The sequence below is a fragment of the Pezoporus flaviventris genome, unplaced genomic scaffold (assembly GCF_033815535.1).
Source record: "Pezoporus flaviventris isolate CSIRO_AGI_PZ_B2104156 unplaced genomic scaffold, CSIRO_AGI_Pfla_v1 ptg000045l, whole genome shotgun sequence".
NCBI lineage: Eukaryota > Metazoa > Chordata > Aves > Psittaciformes > Psittacidae > Pezoporus > Pezoporus flaviventris.
Window position 1 is genome coordinate 31586259 of NW_026892593.1, and position 23804 is coordinate 31610062.

At 41.3% G+C, this 23804-nt stretch overlaps 1 protein-coding gene and 1 long non-coding RNA gene across 4 annotated transcripts in view; both read right to left on the reverse strand.

Annotated features, from left to right (window-relative positions):
* LOC133276718 (uncharacterized) overlaps nucleotides 1-23804 on the reverse strand; it is a 175349-nt gene that overhangs the window by 130976 nt on the left and 20569 nt on the right. The window lies entirely within an intron of this gene.
* The window catches only part of WIF1 (WNT inhibitory factor 1), a 63346-nt gene that overhangs the window by 4933 nt on the left and 34609 nt on the right, over nucleotides 1-23804 (reverse strand). For 2 of the 3 annotated variants that reach the window (XM_061467861.1, XM_061467859.1), the window contains exons 3-7: nucleotides 14572-14680; nucleotides 10093-10233; nucleotides 6162-6257; nucleotides 4430-4525; nucleotides 2961-3056 (exon numbers count right to left, since the gene is read on the reverse strand). In XM_061467861.1, the coding sequence (XP_061323845.1) occupies nucleotides 2961-3056; nucleotides 4430-4525; nucleotides 6162-6257; nucleotides 10093-10233; nucleotides 14572-14680 (538 nt within the window). The remainder of the gene's footprint in view (nucleotides 1-2960; nucleotides 3057-4429; nucleotides 4526-6161; nucleotides 6258-10092; nucleotides 10234-14571; nucleotides 14681-23804) is intronic. The other variant, XM_061467860.1, reaches the window with a different exon arrangement.

The following is a 23804-nucleotide window of genomic DNA, read 5'->3' on the forward strand; positions in this document are numbered from 1 at the left end:
CCTCAAACTTAATGTCAATTCTCCCATCACCAGACTGTCAACCCCTTGTTAGAATTCATCTGCATTATTGAACTAATTAAATCTTCACTCATCTCTAGGAAGGGCAAGCACAGTGCCCAAGAGCCAGGTCATCCCTGGCCGAGGGAGGCTCAGTGCCACCTCTCAGGGCACTCTTGGGCAGCCAGAGACTACACCCTCAGGTCCTTGCCTCCTCAGTGGCCATACAAATCAGTGCAGATTTTCTCACTGTTGTCCACAACAAACAAAATAGCTCTTCCTAAATTTAGCATTAATACTTACCTGAATCTGTGAGCAAACAAAATCTGGAACCTGGAGCAACAAACTGCTTCCTTTCCTTTTTTAGTATTTTTTATAAAGGTTGTTAACTAAGACCTGCAAATGATAATTTAAGCATCAACACCAGCTTGCTGTGCTGAAAATCTCAGCAAATGCACTCATCTCACAGACTGCCCCCTTGGAAGCTCAATATCCCAGGCAAAGCTTACTCACCTCTCAACCCCAGCAGACTTCTGTGATGCATGTGTGTCTCATCAATATAAAAGAAACATTTGTTCCTAATGCACATAATTATTCTAATAGCCCTGAAACAAGCTTCATAACCAGCTGATGGAACAAACAGTGCTAAGGAGAGTTTCTGCAAAAGCATCATTTTGTCACAGGAGCCTCTGGAGAGGGAACCTTTAGGTATCCTAATTTGGAAGCATTTGGATCCCATGTACTTAATGACTGAAAGGAACAATGCTAAGGAAATCCATGATTTTTCATAGTTGTTGAAGTACATCTGGACAATATGGGTCAAGGGGTCTGATGCCGACTTCCACAGAGCTGCATTAGGCAGGCATTTCACTCAGCGCAGCCCAATTTACTTAGGATATTTTCACAGAATGAAGGAAAGAGTAATAACTCTCTCTGTTACCGACTGAGAAATAGAAAAAGCAACAAAACAGCTGGTGACAAATGGCAGAGGAATCCAAAACAAAATAAACCCCTCTGGACTCCAACTGAAACACTGGTTAGAGACAATGCATAACTATAGCTAGAAAAAAAACCTGGAAGACTGTGAATGCTCGTTAGTATTGTAGACTGGGTCCAGTACATTTCCCAGGGGTCTTACAGAGTGATTCAACTGTTAGACCAGCACTCTTTAAACAACATTAAAAAAAAAACCAAACAACTTTGTAGTTTTCAGAAGATGGCTTGCTGCCTGTTGACAGGTTTTCCCCCTTTGTTATTTCAAGACCTCCATGACTGAATGTGGCTGGCCCTGGATCTAAGGAAAGAAACTGAGCCGTGTTTCTCTGCTGTTTGTCAGCCTCGTCTAGCATTTCTTGCAGCCTTCCACTGCTGTGCTGGCACGGGTGCAGTGCCCAGAGGTGGTAGCAGCCATCAATCACAGTCTAACAATTGCTGTCTGAGCTTTACAAAAGCCAAGGCAAGTGCACAGCTTCCCTTGCTCTCATCAACATCGTCCTTGTTCAGCTCCCAGCATAGTGTGATCCTGAATTTGTTTTAATTTCTTTCATACAGGAACTAGTTTAGTGCCTGTATTTTGAGTAGTTCAAGTTGCACAGGTAAGCCTTCCCAAGAAACTGAAGTCAGCTGCACCTACCCCAAACAACAATAGACAAAAAGGAGTTTGAGTCCCGCAGACAGACCGGTAATATCAGTTCTACGAATGCTCCTCAAAAAACCACCACTGACATAAAATAGATGCTTCTCAAATTTGAACCAAACCTTATTTATCGTCTGAGAAGTATCAAAGCTGACTGTTTGGGAACTGAAGAAAGAAACGGGGTTCTGTCAGAGTGTCAAATTTGAACTTGATGTAAGCAAAGGTGAATTCAGTGGAAACCCACACTGCTATTGCTGAATCTGATCTGAATTTATATCAAAGGACAATCTTTATTAAGTCCTGTATTGGCTGACAGCCCATTAAGAGTTTATTTCCATGTGTTTCCAAAGTATTTGATGATATGAATTTCAGAACTGTGAGAAGATCCAGTGTCTTTAATATGTCATACATATTAAAAAACCAGCTCTTAGGTAACCCAGGTCAAATGATGCACTCTGTGCTTCTGTGAAGATGCTGGGGAGCATTGGGGATGTTATTTACAGCAGAAGGTCCTTGCACAGTGTCCTGTTAGAAGCTTTAAGCCCCAAAAGAATGGCCTAGGAGTGCGTTCTCAAAATGCTCATACTCCGTTCAAGTGCGGGGAACTATAGAATTAATCCAATTTAACAGAGCTGTGAGAAAACTCTTCTTTTAGTTAGATCAAATACTTGACAGCTGACCTTCCAGGTCTGTTCCAGCCTAACCACGTCTCCATAACCCCCAGCTTTACACAGCACACTTAGATCAACCATGAGCTAAAGTATTTTGAATGCTTTGATGCTAAACTTCTGAAAATAGCAGAACTTTTGATCTTTGTGACACAGATTTGCAAGTTGCCGTGTGAATGCAACTTAATATGTTCCATGAAAGTGCTTAGCTCTTACAGTTCAGTCCTTCCTTTGCCCCAAACCCTTTCATTCCCAACTTATAGTAGCCCTTTGACAGATGTGAGCTCAAACCTAACTTGCTGTGCCCAAGTATGAATTGCCAGAATGTTTGAAAATAGCTGCTCCACACAGGCTTGGCACAGCAGTGCATCTGTCTGCCACAGAGTATTGCTTGCATACTTAACACCTTGAGCATTGTCACCAAGCCCAGTTTCTAGTAAAAAAAAAAACAAAGGTATGAAATGGTCTATCAGTGAGTCAAGCTTATTAGTAGGAAACTCCTTTGGAGGCATGTGGCATCTGACCCTCTGCAGGCACCAACCTGCCATGTGAGACCCTCCCTGTGAGCCCAGTAGAGGCAGGTTGCACATCATCATACAGGCATTGACACTAGAAGAAGCTGACATAAGTGAAAGGAAGCACACGGAGATGCTACTCACTTATTTCACATTGGTCTCCTTCATATCCTGAAGGACAAATGCATTTTCCCAGATAGAAACACGTTCCTCCATTGAAACAGGTTGTTGTACAGTTTGCTGAAATGAATAAACCAGGAATTAACTAAGTCACTAATATGAACTCAGTCTGACTTGGCCTTAATGTTTTCTACTGCTCATCATAAATAAACATTGAGTGTGTTTTAAGAAGTTGTATTAACATCTTTTCATCCGGTTTGCAAAGGAAGACTGAAATGTGTTTCTTCCTACATTGTGCTTGACACAGGCACACACACAAGTCAATATAGAAAGAGACAAGTGAACCAGACAGCAGTGAGACCCTTGAGGACGGATTGAGTTACATCTTTATCAATCCTCACATGTAAAGCTCTTTGAAGGATCAAGGTATTATTGCTATTGAAACTGCCAGCGTCTGATAAAAGGAGCACAATCTAGGACTAGAAGTTAATTCTACAAAGGACACTTCACTACAGTTCTTAATTAATGCTTTGACTAGAAAGAAACCTTTATAAGATTTTGCTGTGTGGTGACATAGATGCAAATGCTGTGTCCCCCACCTGCCAAGTTACCTACATGGTGCTGGACATGACTCTTCACCAGACAGCTGGGATTCACATTAATTCTTGAAGACATTGGAAGCATTTCATTTCAGTGCACTTTGGAAACATTTTTAAATGTGATAGAAGCCTCATCAAGGACTAGATACAAGTCAGGAGGACAATGAGACCAACAATCCATGCCAGCATACCTGAAGGCTTAGGAAGGTTCCCATTATTTTGCTGGAAAGTCCACTAGGACCTTTTGCATTTACTTTTCATTTCATATAGTCCTGCAACAATGAATATTCTCTAATTTGCTCTGCCATGAGCAGGTCAGTTAAGTTTCTGCAGGAAACTACTTGGGTTTTTTAATATGTGGTAGCTTGGACTGTTCCAAATTACAGTTCTGAACAACTGATTGCGCCTTCTTATCCCTCGTGAGCCACAATGCCACAAAAAATGAATAGCTGCTTATTTTATTAATCTGTCTAGATGTAGCAAATTAATGAACTAAATAATCAGTAAAACCGGTTTTACTCCACAAAAATAGAGTTCAAATTGAAATACTCTTTTTACACCCTTAGGCCAGAAATGTAAGTGAATGTTGTGGTAGGTCCCGCAGCTTTCAATGGACCAACTAAAGTGATTATCTGAATTACCCTTCAGAGAGCTGGTGTATATGGATGCCTGCACACACAGCTGCAAAAGCACTGCAAATCCGTACATTCTTTCAGCAGCTGCCAGATTGTGCTAGAGCATCTGTTTGAAGAATCACTAAACATTCAAAACCTACTTCATCACTCACCTGACTTTCCAAAACCCACTACTGAAGGGAAACTGGCACATGTGAATGAAGAAAAGGCTGATGGATATATGGAGCCTGGAGGGGTTTAGGTTTTAGGTGGCAGTTACCTTTGTCACAGTTGATGCCATAGAAGCCGGGGGGGCAGATGCAGAGGCCAGGCGTAATGCAGAGCCCACCATTCATGCAGCGAGGAGTACACAGCGCTGAGAAGCAGGAAGAACAGAAAAACATCACTGGTGTGATAGCAACTATCTATGTAAATACACAGCACATTGACTCCTTAAGCTACTTTTCCTTCTGCTGAATATAAGTCACCTTTGCACAGCACCTTTGTCAGTGGATTAAGTCAATTACATCTCTGGTTTGTATTTGGCAATGTGTATACAGTATTGCTAAAAAAGTGAAGACTAAAGTAACTCATCTCCTAAAGGAAGTCCCTTGTACAGTTTAATTCCAAACAGGGGAGAGCAAAGTGCCCACCTACACTCTCAGGTTATTTGAATTTCCCCCAGATCTCTGTCTTCTCTATGGACCCCCAGTCCTCAATATGACTGGACTCTGGTGCAGCGGTTGGTACCTCAGCTCTGCAGAAAAGGCTGTCTCCTTGGAGGTTGCACTCACAAGTGTCAGTATTTCAGTGGGGTTCCCAGGCAGGCTTTACAAGGAAAGCTCCCTTCTCCTTCTTCATTCCTAAGCATAAGCACAGCTACCTAATTCAGGGTAGGGAAGCCTGCTGTGTGGCCTGATTTAGTGGCCAAATTGCCCTGCATGCTCCCTGTGAACCTTCTTCAGAGCCCCTGTGCTCTGCCAAGACTCTTCTGCAGTTGTGGCCACCCCACAAAGCTCTTCCAGGGAGGCATGTGGGGAGGCAATGCTTCATTTCATGGTTGCCCTCAATTGGTACATGCAGTGAGGTTGGGTCCATACTAGTGAGTTAAAGAGAGCCCAGTCATGGGGAAAAGTAGGGGCACAGGATAATCCATCTTGTGAAATTGTTGGTGCTGTTCCTGGCATGGCTTTGTCCCCAGCAGAGCAGCAGCCATAGGCTCCTCCTAACAGAAAGCCTGAGTCTGGAGAGGTGTTTTTTTGGAGAGAAAGATAGTTTATTACACATATGGATGTAAGCTGTGCTCTGCCAGTTAGCCTGCAGGCCAGAGAACAGTCCCTGATTCCTTTGTACTCAATCTTTTAAATATAGTGAAAGCATCTGGCAGTGGAAGGATGGCAATGGGGATGGTTTGCTCCATGTCAAGTCACCCCGGAGAGGGTCTGCCACTGGGGGAGAAAGAAGAGACATGAAGGAGAGCTGGTTTCCTCAGCAAGTCACACCATTCTCCTGGCTCTTCACTCCTGCAAATGTCATTTGGGGCTATTAGTCACTAATGGAAGGGAAAAGGATACTCTTTCCTTCATCTTCCCATCTTTGTTGTCAGCCTGCCCGCAAATTAGATCTTATCTCCAAATAAACAAATGCAGAACAACTGAATTCCTGTGCTTTGTTTCCCAGCTATTCCTCATTAGCAGAAGAATCTTACTTCATCTTTTTGCAGATGGGTTCCCTGTGATTAAAGATCACTTCAGTATTGTGTCAGTTTTTGTCAAAAGCAGCCTCCTAGAGAGAAAACATTTTTCTTGTAAGCAACAAGAAAATTTCCAACCACGGGCTGTTTCTGTTAGTCTGTGGTTGATATTAGTAATTCCCTTACATCTGTGGATTTAAAATACATGAAATCTTCAGAACAAGCCATTCTTATTTCTAGGAGAGGCTGCAGTGCGGTAGCTGCAGTTTCGTTGAGATTATAATAAAGAAGACAGCTAAGAAGATTCTTCTTAAATTACCTTTCTCACAGTGAGGCCCGTAAAATCCATCTGGACATTCACAGACATGTCTTTCATTGCAAAACCCTCCATTCCTGCATCCTCCTGGACACTCCGCTTCATAAAACACAACAACAAACTGAATTGAGTATTATATACTTTAGCTACCAGCCAACTCTCGGTAGGATCAGCATGCTCATTTGACACAACAGAAAAACTATTTGCTGACAGACAGGCAAATACTGACAGAAATGGATGTTCAGCTGAGATCTCCTCAAGAGAAATTAGGGTGTTTTATTTTTGTTAGTCTAAAAATAGAAGTTTCATAACGTGTTCAGACGAATGCACAATGTGCTTGTCGACAGACTGTGCATTTCCATTGCTCTGCTGTTCCGTAAGCGCACAAGCAATGTGGGTGCTCTGCTCAGTCCAGTCCTTTCTCCTCTGTGCAGAAATGAGCAAGCAGCTCAGTGCAGGGCTTGCATCGCTGGTTAGACCTGCCCTCAGTATACAGGACCAGTTTCAATTTCTGCAGCCTTAAGTAGACTGCACTGCACTTGCATTGCATTAATTACTACATCTGTTACTACCAAGGTGATTAAGTGACGAAATCCATATTCACATGAAAGAGTCAGCTTCAAGGCTAAATGGAAACAGGACAGAAAGAAAGATAAAAGCATTCCTGCACAATAGTCCTGTATCAACATCCAGTTCTTGGTCATATCTGAACTATTGATCAGACACTGGTAAAAGTATTTGACAACTTTGGCTGCATTATATAAGGATGAGAACTATCTCTGGGTACCACCACCATCCTCAAAACACCAGTGTCCATTGAACAAGAGGTGAAATAAACAGAAGCCTCTAGAACGCCATGAAAACATGATTGCTGGGTTGAAAAACAGTTACTCAAAAAGACCTTCCCAGATCTGTCACAGAGAAGAAGGCAGGCAGTAGAGGCTGCCTGCTCCCATTAGAAAAACTGAACACCACTAGTGATCCATGGTACCAGAGCCACAGGGCAGCTTTAGCAGAGCAGGAATGGCCTTCTCATCTTGATGCTATGTTGTGTGTGACACTCCGAGTTACAAGGTTCAGAAACTGACATAGATTAAAATGTCTGAACCCAAAGTCAAACCCAGAATCTATAGACAACAATTGGCTGTAATGTGGGCATCACATCTTATTTTTCCTTCTCCTTTGGTGTAATAGTGCTGTAAACATACGTGACTGACAACACCTGCCAACGGCATTCTTACCTCTTTTCCACTGCCTCATCAGGAAGTGCTGATGTACATCCCGAGGCTGTAAAGATGTACCATTGATTTACACTGATTCCCAGCTGAATAATAGCTGAGTTCAAACCGAAGCAGTTATAGCCTTTAAAGTGCATTTGTTACAAGTCTCAAGAAATAACAGGATGTCTACAGCTTCAGGAGGGTCAGGTTTCCTGAGGCATTTCTGCATCCTAGAGAGATTCTTATTAGCTCATATTAACACAGAGGAAAACATAATCCTGGACTTAAAACATTTGAATTATTTCCCCTTCTAATATGACTCAGGTGACGCATCTGTAGTTAAACTCTTGGGTTTAAAAATTTATCCCATAGCAGATTGGAGCCACAGGAAACAATGGCTGCTGTAACTATGCACAGTATTCTGCTGCACTCACATAATAGGTCTCTCTATTCAGTAGGATGTGAAGGGTAAGTCTGAGACAAAGCAAAAGGAAAAAAACCTGATATACTGATCAGGTGCCTGGATAGTGTGTACAGCTGCCAAACAAACAGGACAGAGCGTGGAGGAAAGGGGTGATTTTAAAATGCTCTTCTATCCAAGGCCATAGAAGCAAAAAATTGTTACTTTAAAAGTAAAGCTGTTTGCAGCAGTAGTAACAGTAGTAAAGACTTTCTGGTCTTCTTGTGTTCCAACAAGAACTGTACTCTAGGACCCTTTCTGGAAATGCTTCTTTCTTTGTACCCGAAGGCAGAGCTGCTATTCATTACAGAAAATGCATGCTTAAACACATACCATTTCAAACAGAAAAATAGGAAAACATAATTCTTCTGTGGCCACCTCTTAGCCACAACAAATCCTCTCCTCTCCCACAAAAATGATCCCTCAATCTCCTCACTTCCTCTGGCAAGGGTCCTTCTGGATGGCCAAGAATGACTGGAAACAGTGACCGGGGCCCCAGCAGGAGGAATTGGAGCTCCTCACTACAAACAACATCTTTCAGAGGGAGGAAATTCACCCCTGCTCTGACACTAACCAGTAAGGACTTTCTCATCCTTCTGACCAACTGTTCCAAAACACTGCAGTGTCCACCCTAGCGGATAGAGGACACAAAGGGAAGCTATATCCCAGCTGGAAGAGATGAGGTGAGAAAAGTCCTCTTGGATCCACCTCTAGAGGTTGGCAAATCATCCTTGTGTCTTGCAGCTGTCTCCAGGAGCAAAGGGCTGGGACAGTAATCACCCCCAGCTTTTCTGAGAGGCCATATGATGTCATACTGCTAAAGTGCTAAATATTACATCTCGTATCAGAATGGTAACAACAACCACCAGTGTCACAGAAATGTTAACTTCAGTGAATGCTACTACTAAACTGAATTTGGAGCTGCCTCTGTTTAAGCCACATTTTCCCACAATATAGACCTGCAACTCTGCTGTCTTTATTAGATTACCCCACCACTATTTCCAAAGTCTATTAAGTTCAGCATCTTCGGACTAAACTGAAAATAAAAGGTAGCAAATATTTTGTGTTGTATTTACATTAGACACACAACTTCATACTTGAGATCTGATTGCTTTTGCTTCCATTAAATCCTCATTTTATTTCCTGTTTCTCTGCCCACTTCTCCTCCTCTTTGCCTGGGCTAATTGGCAGCAGCAAGGCTTCAAAGCAGCTTTGCTATTCAGGTGTAGTGAGGTTTCAAAGAATAAATAGCTCCTACTCCTGCTGCTCTCTCTTCAGGGACGTGCTATAGCCAGTCAGCTCAGAGAAAAGAGCATACAGAAGAAAGTGTAGGACTGGGAACAAAGATTTAATAGAAGAATAAAAATCTCACTCTCTGTACGTCAGCCCCATCATGGGGGCTGATTTGATACAGTTGGACATGACATGGGATAACTGCCTTATCTTAGATACTGATTTTTCAATTTCCACAGCCACAGCCTCAGTATAAAGTGATAATTATAACTGAAGTGAATCGAATTAATCTATAAAGTCATATTACATAGTGTTTACGGCTCCTAGATTGGTTGATTAAACAGGTTCCCTCCCAGTAACTTCACTGTGCCCTTCCCCTACCAGCACATCCTCTGCACGCTTATTGCTTGATGACTGCAAGTATTTAGAACCAACTTCCACCACCTTACCTGTATCTAACACCAAGAGGCTGTTATCTGAGCTCCACAAAGGGTAAAGCCAACTTTCACAGAACTTTTCTGATTTAGGATTTTTTGCATTCAGTTTGGATGTGCAAGTTGAGATTTAAGAAGCTGTTGAACTAAGGCACCAAACAGTATTAATTGAAAGCAGTGTCCCCACTACAGACCCCAGAGGTGCAGTTCTCCAGGTCATGTGCCATTGCTGGAAATGTTTGTTTTCACAGGACCAACTTTCCTCCAAGCACCTCAAATCATTTGCTACCAGGTGCTTGGTACATTTCTACCAACTTCCTTGACTTGATGAGCAGTCAACAGAAGAAATGCCTCCAACCCGGTCTGATAAGGGAGATGGAATTGACAGTAAGAAAAGGGTTAGTAAACACATAGTAAATGAGCAACAAACCCACAAAACCAGCCAGAACACCCTGACATTCACCACCATTGCTACATATTGTGCTACCACTTTACTTCTATCGTCTCTAGCCGTTATCCTGAATGAAACATAAGGAAGCTAGGTGACCTGGCCTAACAGTGTTCCAGCATGTTCTCTTTAGTGTTACCTTGCTGACAGGTTTTAAAGAAGATGGCGTTCTGAGGGGTCTGGAGGATAATATTGCCTTCTGAATTCATTATGATCACATTCACTTCAAATGCAGCGACCCCGTCTTGTTTTCCAAGGCAAGGAAATCCAACCTGAACAACTTAAAAGAGAATAATAACAGTATATTTACATGCACATATCTATCTATATAGGTATAGAAGCACACATTGAAATACTAAAACATATAGATATGTTTGTATTTAAGCTTAGAGTAATGCCATTGTTGAAAACCCTTAACACAGAGATATACAGATCACCCTATTCATAGGTGGCTCCAGGACTAGAAGTACAGCAGCACGTACAGCATGTATGTACGTAGAAATACAGGAGATGACCCAGTGCTCATTTACTGACACAACCCCAACAGGATAAAGCACAGACAGTGATCTTAACAAAGACTTTTGCTTGCAGACAAGACTCGTGTGGAGGTATCTAATGATACAACAAAACAAGCTGTAAGCCTACATTCAGTTTTCTAACCTGAGCTGGTCACTTTTGAGTCTAAATTTGGCAGGCTTTTGTACCATTTCTGCAAAAAAACATTGTACACATTTGGGGAAAAAAGGTTACTTTAGATATGGTTTGGATATTGCATATAATACTTAAATAAGATACTGATTTAATAAAAAGCTGCCTTCAGAGAGTGCTAGCAAGATGGTACACTTGATAAATAAGATCATGGGTGCAAATGTTCAAAAAGAAGACACAGACAGATCTTGTTTAGTTAGTGATATTTGGAGATCAATCTTTCCGAGAAAAGTATTCAAACACTTTTGGACTACAGAGAGTTTAAGCAAATAATTAAGGCCAGTAAATCTGGAGTGTTTTAATGAGGAAACAAGCAAAATACCTCAGAGCTATGGAATCCTCCACTGTGATTGTCACAAGTGATCTTAAATAATCTTCAGATGAAATGATTTTATGTCTTTTATTCAAACTTGGCTCTTCCTAGCTGCTTTGTAAGTTAGATTCAGCTAACAGAAATTGTTTATTCATTTCTTCTGAAGCTGGCCTGAGCTTTCAGAACCAAATACTAAGCTAACAGCCATGCATTTGATTTGGTTTAAATTGCTTGTTATAAATAATTTTGCAAGTCATAATTTGGCCATTTTTCTTATTCATTGCCTTGATATGATGCAGCAAAACTTACTACTTAAACACATTCTGCTTCTGGTAAGTCACAGACTGAAAGATCTGTTGCATATAAAACAATTTCATTGTTGAAGCTCTTTTACACCAGTCTGTCAAAAGACTTACAAAAAGCATGTAACTGTGGTAAGAAGGAAGCTTTTACAGTGGATTAAAAACAGATTAAATGCAGTGAAATCCTTAAACTTATAGTAACCTTACTGAGCAACAGCAGGAGATCAGGGCTTATGTGGGGTATGTGTGACTTAGCTGAGCAAATTGCAATTGAGAGGAAGATGTTGCAGAAGTTTAAGGAGGACACTATAGTCACATCCAGGCTCTACTGAATTGGTAGGAAATGCCTGAACTCACTTGAGATTTGACTGGGCATTTAAATGCCTAGGGCAAAGACCAGGAATGCACCTCTTAGGACTAAAGTCCAAGGGGACAGGTCAGAAAACCCTTATTCCAGCACTCCTCAGCTTAGAAGCATCGATGGTTTTGGACTTCCCATATATTCAGACTCCTATGCACATGCAATGGGAGGCAGTGAACTGCTTGCCAAAGGGACTGGAGATACCAGAAGATAATATGGACTCAAGGAGAGCTTGAACAAGTACCTGAAAGAGAGAACTGCAACCCATCTGGGGTTATAAAATAGACAAATCACTTAAGACTCATGAAATCCTCCAAGCTGAAGCTAGTCAGAGCTAAGAGGGTAAACAGAAGTAAGTATCACATGTGTTTGTCCTCCTTTTGGTCTTCCACAGGTCTTCTTATGGCCACTGTTGTCCATGAGACAAAGTAGAGGCTAGGCAGGCCCTAAAGCACTAAAGCCATCCTTATGGTTTGCTGGTGGTAGGCAAATATCCTCAACGAAGTTTCAAGAGTCTCTTGATTTTGACAGGACAACTAGGTTCAGCTACCTCTGAGTAAGATATCTATCTGTTAGTCCTCTTTCTTGTTTTCACTCTCATGTTTAATACAGCTGTCTTTCCTCTTTTATTCCTCCTTAATTTTCCCTGGTGTAATTTTGGGGGTTGAAATGTTTTTTCAAGAAGTAACTTGCTACTGTTGATTTGTTCCTAAATACAAGCTTGTGACTTCCGCTTGATTTTCATAATTGCATGTGAGGAAAAATTATTTGGTAATGCAATAGATCCAGGCAAACCAGACTGGATTTGTCAGAAGGGTTTTGGGAACGGATGAATTATAGAAATAACTACAAAGTAGCAAGTATTCTCTACTTTTGTAGTATGTATTTATTCAAAGCTACTTAGTTAATTTTGGCCAGCCATCAGGCAGTGTAAAGAAAGCCATCATACTAGTACCTAACTTAAATAGTGTACATGCTTCAAATACTGTACACGTGCTGATCATCAATTGCTGTTAAACACTGGACTGACTATAATGCCAAACGTGATTTAAATACAGCTGATATATACTAAGTGCAGTGGGGCACTGCACATGATCCCTGTAAGGAAACACCACGGACATGCCCGTGCTAGTCCTGGAACTGAGGTACCAGTGTCGCCAGCAGAGTAAGTCCTTTTTGCCTTTAATCAGACCTCCCATAATGATGGTTAACAGTCCTTCACTGGAACTATGAGACCTCACCTCCAGCCTGCCTGCAGTTGTAGATTATGTTTTCCTAAACATAGTCATAAGGGGATCATTTTGGTTTAGCTTTTCTAGATAGTTGAAAAACAAGCTTGTATTAGAGGATGGAGAGTGCAGAGCCTCCCATATATCTCACCTGCTTTATATAGAGATGGAAATAATGCTTAACAAGAACTTTGCCTTTATGACTTTTCAGTTACTTTTAAATGTCTTGTCAATTTATCTGGCTTGCAACCAATCAAATTGCATCAATTATGGTGCAAATATTATAGGACTCTTCACTGAAATCCATTTTCAATAGCACTCACTCAATCCACGTGGAATGTAAAGACCAATCATTAATGTTAAATTCCAGGTGCGACAGCAGAGAGCTGTGCTGCAATATTATCTCAAAGCCATTCTACCACAAGCTGAAAATGGAGGATATAAAACAAAAACTTTCAGAATCTGTGCATTAAGAAAGAAGAAAAGAAAGACTGGACAAAAAGAAAGACTTTGATACACAGTCAAGGTACTGTATATCAGTTAGAATCATAGAGAATCATAGATACCCACTTGTAGTCTTATCCTCCTTTTCCATTTCTCATTTCTTTCCCATTTTATCCTACCTGGTCTTAGGTTGGCTAAGGCTTCTCATGAAATTATGATTACTAAGACACTACTGTCATCCAGATCATAGAATGGTTTGGTTTGGAAGGGACCTTAAAGATCATACAGTTCCAACCCTGCTGCCATGGGCAGGGACACCTTCCACTAGACCAGGTTGCTCAAAGGCCCGTTCAGCCTCGCCTTGAACATTGCCAGGGATGGGACATCCATGGCTTCTGTGGCAGCCTGTTCCAGTCTCTCACCACCCTCATAATGAAGAATGTCTTTCTAACACCTAATCTAAACCCACCCTCTTTCAGTTTAAATCCATTCCCCCTTGTCCTATCACTTCACGGCCTCGTGAAAAGTCCCACTCCAGATTTCTTGTAGGCCCTTTTAGGTACTGGATGTACATTTCTGCCTTTCTGCCAGAGACTATCACGTACCATCCCTCAACAGATGATGTAAACTGATATCCATCCACTTCAGAGCTAAGTGGACTCAATAACCTCTCATGGAAAGATTTTTTTCTTCAGCCAGCTCATTGTGCACTGCGGTGCTTCTGGAACACTCACTTTGGCTTGGGCTCAGGCACTGCTGCGGAGCTATAAGCTCCAGAGAAGGACTAAGAATGCACGACTGAGGGGAAAATGGTAAATGATAATTTCCTAAACTAGAACTTGTCTTTGAGCTGAATGTCCGATGACAACCGCTGACCCCAACTGAAAGTAAAACATCCACAAACTGCAACCACTGAGACACAGAATAATTTGATGACTATTCCTTGTAGTGATCAAAGATTTTGTTTTCTAGAAGTTGCACAACTGCAGTAACAATATTAATGCACATAAATTTTGGGCAACAATTTTGCACAAGTTTCTGCTGATTTATCTACACATAAAAGCTTCATCTGACTTGGCTCAGGCAAAATATGCTGCTGTAGTCAGTCAAGGCACTCACGGACTGTTCAGTGCTAAGCACTGTGGCAAGCATTTCTTTAGCAATAAACTTCAGAACTGCAATTCAGAATACAATATGTAGACTTTACTGGTTGTGGAATATTTTTTACAGGAACACAATTTATTATATAGATAGCACAAACCTGATGCTTTATGAGGAACCGTTCCAAGCAGAGGGATATTTATAGTTGGATCAGCCATTATGCCTTTATCCAAGGAGTGCAAAGACAGGAACTCATAGAAGTACTCAGCCTATGACAAAGTAAATGAAAAATCAATATATATTTTAATTGCGTTCACAGAAGCAAACTATTTAGCATATAAACTACAACAGAATAGTACACGTTTCACTGTGCCTTTCACTGGATTTGTTTTTATTATTTCCTTGAGAGCTTCTTCAGCTAAGAAGCATAATTTTCAGACAACTTCCTCTTATTCCAGACACTCCAAGTGACCATACAGCAATCAGGATGCAGCATAACAGCAAGAAAATAGGATGCATACAGTGAATAAACATTGTACAGAGAAGACTTTTTTACAACCCACATCTTTTTCTCTGGCAGACCGCGAGGTTAATTCTTAAAGCTGTTTTTTTGGGGGGCAGAATCCTCCTGAAACTCACTGGTGAGCCTGCATGACCTGCCTGCACCATGAGTACAGTTTAAAGGACTACCCACATGCATGATGCAACTATGGCATGACAGTATCCGAGCTTGCTCTTTGTTGATGTGCACACCACTAAATTGTTCCAAGGGTGGAGCTGAGAGCTCTACCTACAGAGTTGGCTTCATGTCACTTGTTATTAACGGCAACATAAATGTTTGGGTTTGATGATCCCCGAAGGTGTTGGCACGATTTAAAAACTACTTTTTATTACTTTCATCATACTCCTGATACGTACCTCCATTGTGGCACAGTTTGTAGGCTTTGGTACTTTCTTCCATGGCACTGTGGCCTCTCTGTTAAGGCATCTGTTCAGTGTTTCTTCCTATTTGATGCAAAGTGGCATCATGCCTCTGCAGTGTAGCTGTGCACAACATGTACACCTGAAGTCTTAGTAAGTCACTGGAGGCTTCCACTACTGCCAATGGCACAACTGTGGGTGCACGGGGCAAGTGGAAACAAACTACCGTAAAGTCTGGCTCCTCATTTACCCTGAAGCAGTTGTAGTAGTTGTACCTGCTGCTCTCAGAAAAACACTTGAGACCTTAGCAGGGGCACTGGCAAAAGTCTATGTTCAACTCAGTGGCAGTAGACAGTACTTTTAGGTCTGCTTTTGAGCTAAAATAATGAAATAAAGGGAGATTAAAGCCAAAATTTGAAAATAAGTTTGGGCTGATAAATGGTAGTTAATATATGTCTACAAGATGGCCATCGATGTCCTTAGAAGACCATCTTTTTTTCTCCTGTAATATCCTGGCTTTCTAGTACAAGGAAGACTTGGACTTACTGGAGTGAGGTCTGTGAAGGGTCACAAAGATGACTGAGGGACTGGAGTCTGTGACACATAGGGAGAGGCTGAGAAAGCTGGGACAATTCAGTAAGGAGAAGGCTATGAGGATGCCTAATCAACATATCAGCTGAAAGGGGAACGTAAAGAAGATAGGGCCAGGGTCTGCTCAGCTGTGTCCAGTGACAATACAGGAAAAAATGGACTCAATACAGAAAACTCCATCTGAACCTGATGGAACACCTTTTAACTGCGTGGGTGACAGATTGCCCAAAGTGGTTGTGGAGCCTCCACCTGTGAAGATATTCAAAACACAGCTCAACACAGTACTGGTGTCCCTGCTTGAGCAGAGCATGGACTAGATCATCTCAAGCTCAGACTGTCTGGTCTCAGATCAGACTCAGCCCTTGTGTGATTCTGTGCTCCACTAACTTGAGCAGAAGCCCTGCCAGTGTGTGTGAGAGACCATGTCCCTTTATCTCTGGGGAGAAAGAGCATTATGAAATTCATTAGCCCTGGCATCACATCCACTCACTCTGTGAGGAGGGCAAGGAAACCTCAAAGAGCATGGATGGGCTACACTCTGCACAAACTCAGAGGATGTTGTGCAGGCAAGGAGACCTCTGAGGAGGACTCACAAAACAATAGGGAAGGAAGTGATGAAAGTTTTCAAGGGTGGGTTAAACACATGGAGTGTATGTGGGAGGGAGAGAAGAGATGGAAAGAAGCAGTAAAACAGGAGACCAAAATTGAAGTCTGGGGTAATGTTGAAGCGGCTGCTTTTAATTAAAGACTTTTCTTTCCAATACAATATGCCATGCCAAAATATGAAAACAAGCCATAAAGTCAGATTGTGAACATTTTTGTTTTCAAATAAAACTTTGGTTCAGAAAAATAATTATATGTTTCCACACATCTATAGAATAGTACAGTGAGTGAGTCAGTGCTGTACTGTCTGTTTCTCATTGGTTAGCTTTGATGCTTGGTTCTATCTAAACCAGGTCATAATGGGTTGGGATATTAAAACATTATGTTCTTACTATTCTAGTAAACAACAACTGGTAACTAGACCAAATAGCTCCATTCCCATATTTCCATTCCAGCCATGCTGTTGTAGAAGGTCAGCTTGTGAGCTAGAGCCCTGACTGGGGGGAAAGAATTGATATCCCATTTTCTAAAGTCAAAATGATGCCTAAGGACAAAGACAAAAGGAAAGGTTGCTATGGGAAAAGGGACCAATTGCTGCGCAAGCTACAGTACTCACCACTTTTCAAGGAAGGAATTCTCTAACCAGAGTAGAGGCGTAGCAGCCATTAGTGCCTGAGGCAGGAGTATGTTATGCTCACATGTTAAAAAGATGGAAGAGACATTGCACAAGCAACAGGCTGCTCAGGAGGAAAGCCACACATTGCGTGGGGGGAGACACCTGCTCTGACAAAGGTTTGTACATCCACTGAGTTGACAAAAACTGACCTGCTTGAAGTGGTAGTATCTAAGACGACCTGAAACACCTCTGCTACCTAGCACAACTTCAAAGTTATGAAGCCATGTCTGTTTGCAAATCGTGTGCTGGTCTGAGTTGGTTAAGTTTTGATATGAAAATGACACACAAAAATCACAGTCTAGAGAGGCTGCGCAGTGGAACGGCGTAGTTGAACTCCCCCAACCTGTGAATCTGAAACATGATTTGGCTGCCATAAATCCTTTCTATTTGGAAAAAATCTGTTTTGACACAATCCCTACATCCAGCCTCCAGTATTGTCCTGCTGTAATTTGAGTTGATTGCTAATTAACTTGCATTAATCATCATGACTGAAAAGCAAACAACACGCTCTCAGGAAATATTTACCATGCTCCAGCCTAGCATGAAATTTAGTCATGATGGTTAATTGAAGGGATAGGGCTGTGTAATTAAAATCCGATCTAGTGACTACCATAAGTTGTGGTGTAAGTGGTCACTGTGAGTGACCTGGTAGCGAGAACAAAACTTCCTTGGGTATTATTGAGTGATAAAGGGGGGAAATACACAATTATTATCCCTTTTCCATTATAAAAACATTCTCCTGAGGTTGTTTGCTTTTTGTTGGTGTTTTTTTTTTTTTTTAAGCCAACCTATGAACTGTGTGGCATGTGAGGAGCACAGTATGGTACTGAAGCTAAATCTTAAAGGAACAGTGCTATCAGATGTGATAGAAGAAACAGGGTTTGACATAAATTCTTGATCTTTGACAACTGCACAAAAGACTTCTTGGTTTTGGCTTGACTTCAGGAAGCCCCCATGGAAGAATACACTACTCTTGCGTAAAGACCTTGTTCGAAACCCTTAGAAACTGAGGCAAGGACCCCTGCAAACCTTCTGTGAAGAGGCCAGGGGCTTGGTGCCTTCAGGCAGAAGGTAGCCCTGCGCAGCTGCCCTTTAACAGTTCTCCATGTGGGCAAAGCCTTCGGCAAAGAAGGAAATTTTGGTTTAGGTGAATAATTCCATGGTTGGGATTAAATTTTATGGACTTTTAATGGCTGTTTTCTATAAATCAGAGGAATTTAAAGGGTTATAAAAATAACAAAGCCCTCTAACAAGTACTGTAGCAAACATCTGTCGGCAGTTTGGTTTTAAATGATACACACGTAAAATTCCTGCAGAACTCCACCCCTCAGTACAAGATCTACTGCATTGGAGTTTTCTTATCACTCCCATGCCATATTGTGTCTACTGTGTTTTTGTTTCACATTTAATCAAAGCATTCACAGGAATGTGTTTTAAGTTTTCTTCATTTTACATGAAAGATACAGGATTAGAAGTAACGGTAGCACCTGAAGTGAAGCTAAACTGTTGAACGTCTCAGCTCAATAACCTAATGAAATCTGCAGCCTTTCTAACAAAGAAAAGAGAATGCGTGTTAGCTTTACAACTGGATGTAAGAAATTAACTATAGTTTCTTCTCATCATTTTGAAGAGACGAGTACTGAATGTTCTATTCTGTTATAAATTAAAAGAAAAATACATGATAATGCAAATTTTCTACATTTAAAGAAAAAAAAACTAATTAAAAAAGATGATATATCCAGATCCATGGATATTTCTGGCTATGTACACCCTAGAAGGTTCTAGGATGCATTATCTATAGCAGATGCTCACAGCTGCATATGCAATAAATAAAATCACAAAGTGGAGCGAGGTATGAGTTTGTTAGGTGTTTACAGCATGGACCATTGCTTCTCCAAGATATTAACTGTATTAGGTCAGAGAAGTTGGTCCGTCTGTGTTCCAAGATGAAGCATGAAGCAAAATGAGATGAATATCAACAAAGAAGAGAGGCCACAGCCATACTGTGCATACCAGGTTATTGAAGGAGTCTGGCCAGAGTACTGGTATGTATGTCAGCAGCATACTTTATTACTGCGGTACAGTCTAGACACTGCTGTAATGAACAACATAGCAATGCCTCCTTAGATAAGCAGATAATATCTGTCTACAGGGTTTTATTTTTCTGCTAGGGAAGGCAGCTTTGCTTTACCTGTTAACTGGTCCTGTTACGGAGTGGGTAAACCATTGTTTGCATCTTAGTGTGACACTCAAATAGACTTGCCATCAGCCTCATGAGGTAGTCCCAAAGTGGGAGGCATGCTTAAAAATATGAAGTGACAAAGAAAACCAATTTACACAGACAGAATAATCTGCCTGGTTTCCAGTACCATCTGCTAAGGGAAGGGACTGAAGCAGCAGGATTAACAAAAGCAGGGATGCATACAAACAGAAAAATGGAGGTGTTTTGGTGTTTCTAAAAACGAAGGACCCAAATTAGAACTCAGTGAAATGGGCAATCTCAAATAAAAATACATTATGTGTGTTAATTACACAATGCTGTGGCAAAATGCACACACTCTGCAGAGCCTGCTTTATTCCTTCTTTCTTCATGTTAAGAAAACTGTGGCAAACTGAAGAAAATCCATGCACAAGGAGGAAGACTTTTTTATCAACAGAGTGAAACTCTGCATGCGACTTTGAACAATAACCTCTTATGGATTTAATGGTTTTAGAAGAAGAGTGATACAAAACCTCTCTGATTTTGTCAATGGAAAATCACTAACTGGTACTTAATGTCTCCTGTGGCATATGACTGTGGACGGCAAATTAAATCCTCCAACAGAATGATTTTAAAAGCTGGAAAATTCTTGAAACTTCTTGGTTGTTATCAAAAGGAGCCCCAGATTTTGAAGAGTGATACTGTAGGCTTCCAAGAGTGTTTTGCATAGGAGAGATGGACAGAAATCTTTGAAGAATACATTAGCCTTTCCTCCAAGTAATGAGAAAAGAATTTCTCTAAAGATAAAGAATATGAACAAATCGCTGCCAAGAAGCTTGGTGAGGCCACAGAGTAGTAGATCTAGATTTTAGACATTTAGCAATTGAGTTTCTGCCAGTCGTCTGCTCTTTGAGAGACACAGGAAACAGGGCAGCTACGCGGTCATTTTGAGCTGGTCTCACCAGACCTTGAGCTCTGCAAGTGCTCTCACATCATGGTTTAATGGTGGTCATGGTTTAGTGGGTGGTCTTGGCCTTCCTGGGGTAATGGTTGGACGATGATCTTAAAGGTCTTTTCCAACCTGGTTGATTACGATTCTGTGATTTGAAGATGTCACTTGAAACCAACCAGTGACTGGAAGCTGATGGGCTTGGTAGAAAGAGTGAGGTTCAAGAGAGACACGAGCAAAAATGAAACTTCAAGTATACCAACAGAGCATTAACTCTGGGACTCATCCTTATGCGCAGAAGGGCAGGCTACCTGAAACAGTGGGCTAGATAAATGCCTACTGTACATTCCTGCCCATCCTTAGCCCACTAATGAGAATACAAGTTTGGTTTGGATCAGAGTCAATGCCTTGATGCAGTAAGCATCTGCAATGGGGACAGTGGGGCCATTCCATGAGGCTATACCCTTAGAAAGCAGCTCACAGGCAAACAGATCCACGGCAATTTCCAGGTAAGTACACTGATACAAAGACCTGTGGCATGCAGGATTTCTTGAGAAACAGTCACAACAAATTTACAGCTCCTCATTGAAGAAAGTCTTCTTGGAGTTTCTCACTCCTTCTGCACCTTGCTTTGTTTGGAAACAAAAGAGAAAACAAGAGAGCACAACTCCCCCTGTTTAGACATTCTCTTGTTTAACCGACTTTTTAAAATGTATTTAATTCCTGCTTCACTAGAGGTACGTTTGAGAAAGTTAATCTAAAAGGAAACAAAATCATGAGGGTTGTGATAAACATGCACAGTTAAATACATCTTGAAAATGTCTAGCAAGGAATGATATTCCTCAGCATGAACCAAGCTAGATACGTGGTGTGCAAGTTTGCTTTAAATTGTTTTCTCCTGTGTCGTACATATCTCTGCTTTGGAGGGAGCAAACAATACACCAGCATTAAATGCAGAAACAGCATTCAGAGTTAAGATTAAAAAAAGTCAAAGATACACAAACCTTTATTATCTTCAAATATTTAATGAAACGTATTGTTCTGGTATCCTAAAAATTGGTAAAAGATATTATCCTAAAAAGTTATTTCTTGTTATGGTGCAGCAAGGGCTAATTCACTCTTATGTCACTCAGTGAAAGTGAGTGCTCTCTACAGTGGAGATTTCATGATCAGGGATGCTCAGAATGCCAATTTGCTAAGGCTAACAAAAAAGGGGGAAATTATCACCGCTTCTTAGAGAAAAGAAATAAAATACTGTCTCATCAGGTTGGTTCCTAACAAAACAATGCCGTACAGGTCTGCTCCCTGCACCTGCAATACATCTATGTAGCTCTATCGATACTGAGAGTAAGCTCTGAGGTTCTTTTCTTCCCCTCACAGCTTGAAAAAGAAGTGAAAACCTTGGCCAGCTGTTCCTGGGAGTGCATCTTTGCACGGCTTACAGACTGTTTGCAGTTTCAGGCTCTTGATAGATTTATTTATAATTAATAAATTAGCCTGAAAATTCTGTTCAGAGAATGTCAAATCATTCCAATAAAACCTTTACCATTAGGAAAATGATTGCACTAACAAGCATTTAGACTAGTTACGGTGGAGATCTGAGCAGACACGACATTTAATTAAACAGAATACTCCTAAAAGCATGAACACAAACCTTAGAGCTGTTGGCTCATCTGACGTGACAAGAGAAGGTTCACAGCTGAAGAATAAGCTAATCCACCTCTTGCATGGTGGTAAACACGGATAATGCACAGATTCACTCTGGCCGTGCTTCAAACTTCCAACCCTTTGTTCTTAATCCTCACAAGACAGCTTTGAAGTTGAGGATAAAGCTCCTCTAGCACACCATTACCAAAGAACAACCTTCTGATTATGATCTCATGAAAGTGTAATCAATAACTTACACAAGTTAAAAGTGTGGCAAACAGCAAAGGTCACATAATTGGGCCTTTATTGAGTCCATGTGTTTCAGTCTTGGCTTTAACTGGCACTCCCGTATAATAAATATCTCTCCCCAAAATGTAAGCAATGAACTTTCCCCAAAGTTACAAAATCTTACAGCAGCTTCTGTCAGCCTGGAGTCCTTCTAGGGTCTCAAAGGGCGATGTTTCCACTTTCATATACCCAAGTAACAGAAAGTTTGCACCTCTGAGAGAGTTTCTTTATCTACTGCTTGCTAGATAACGGTGTTTAGTCTTGTATTTCAAGCAAACAAGTGTTTAAAAGTTACGGTGAAAAAGTTTTGGGAAAAAAAATAAAAATCAGCTCTTTCCTGACAAGTTGTTAGAAAGATTTTTTTGACACTGCTCTCGTTTATCATCTGCCCCAGGGATTTTTCAAATGCCCGGTTTATTTGTGAATATCCAGAGTAATTTTGTGTTTATTTTACAGGCTGCCATTGGCCAAACCAAATTCTACATGCTACCATGAAAGAAGAACTAAATTTGTTATTTAAATAGAATGTTTGGTTAGTGTATCTGAAGAGGAACTTGTGTGTTTGCTGTTGTACTTGAAATCACACCAATATGTCTATTGAGACCCCAGTACATGGATATATATTACTGTAATATTTCCATGTACCACACAGGCATTCATATCGTTATGTCAGCTGTGACTGTATTTGGAATTTTTCAAAGCAGGATAGATTTATCTTCATAGTAAAACAGGGAAATATTACCTTATCCTCATTTTCTGATGAGAAACTGAACAGCTTCTACAAACATTTCTGTTCTTTCAGGCTGTTTCCATAGGCAGGGTCTGCACAGCTTCATCCCACCAGTCTCACAAGGTCCAGTATTTTGAGCTGAGGTCCAGAATGGTCCAATGTATTCGCCAGCATTTAATCATAGAATCATAGAATAGTTAGAGTTGGAAAGGACCTTAAGATCATCAAGTTCCAACCCCCCTGCCATGGGCAGGGACACCTCACACTAAACCATCTCACCCAAGGCTCTGTCCAACCTGGTCTTGAACACTGCCAGGGATGGGGCATTCACAACTTCCTTGGAAAACCCATTCCAGTGCCTCACCACCCTCACAGGAAAGAATTTCTTATATCCAATCTAAACTTCCCCTGTTTAAGTTTTAACCCGTTACCCCTTGTCCTATCACTACAGTCCCTAATGAAGAGTCCCTCCCCTGCATCCCTATAGGCCCCCTTCAGGCACTGAAAGGCTGCTATGAGGTCTCCCCAGTCTTCTCCAGGCTGAACAGCTCCAACTTTCTCAGCCTGTCTTCATACAGGAGGTGCTCCAGTCCCCTGATCATCCTCGTGGCCTCCTCTGGACTTGTTCCAACAGTTCCATGTCCTTTTTATGCTGAGGACACCAGAACTGCACACAATACTCCAGGTGAGGTCTCACAAGAGCAGAGTAGAGGGGCAGGATCACCTCCTTCAACCTGCTGGTCATGCTCCTTTTGATGCAGCCCACGATACGGTTGGCTTTCTGGGCT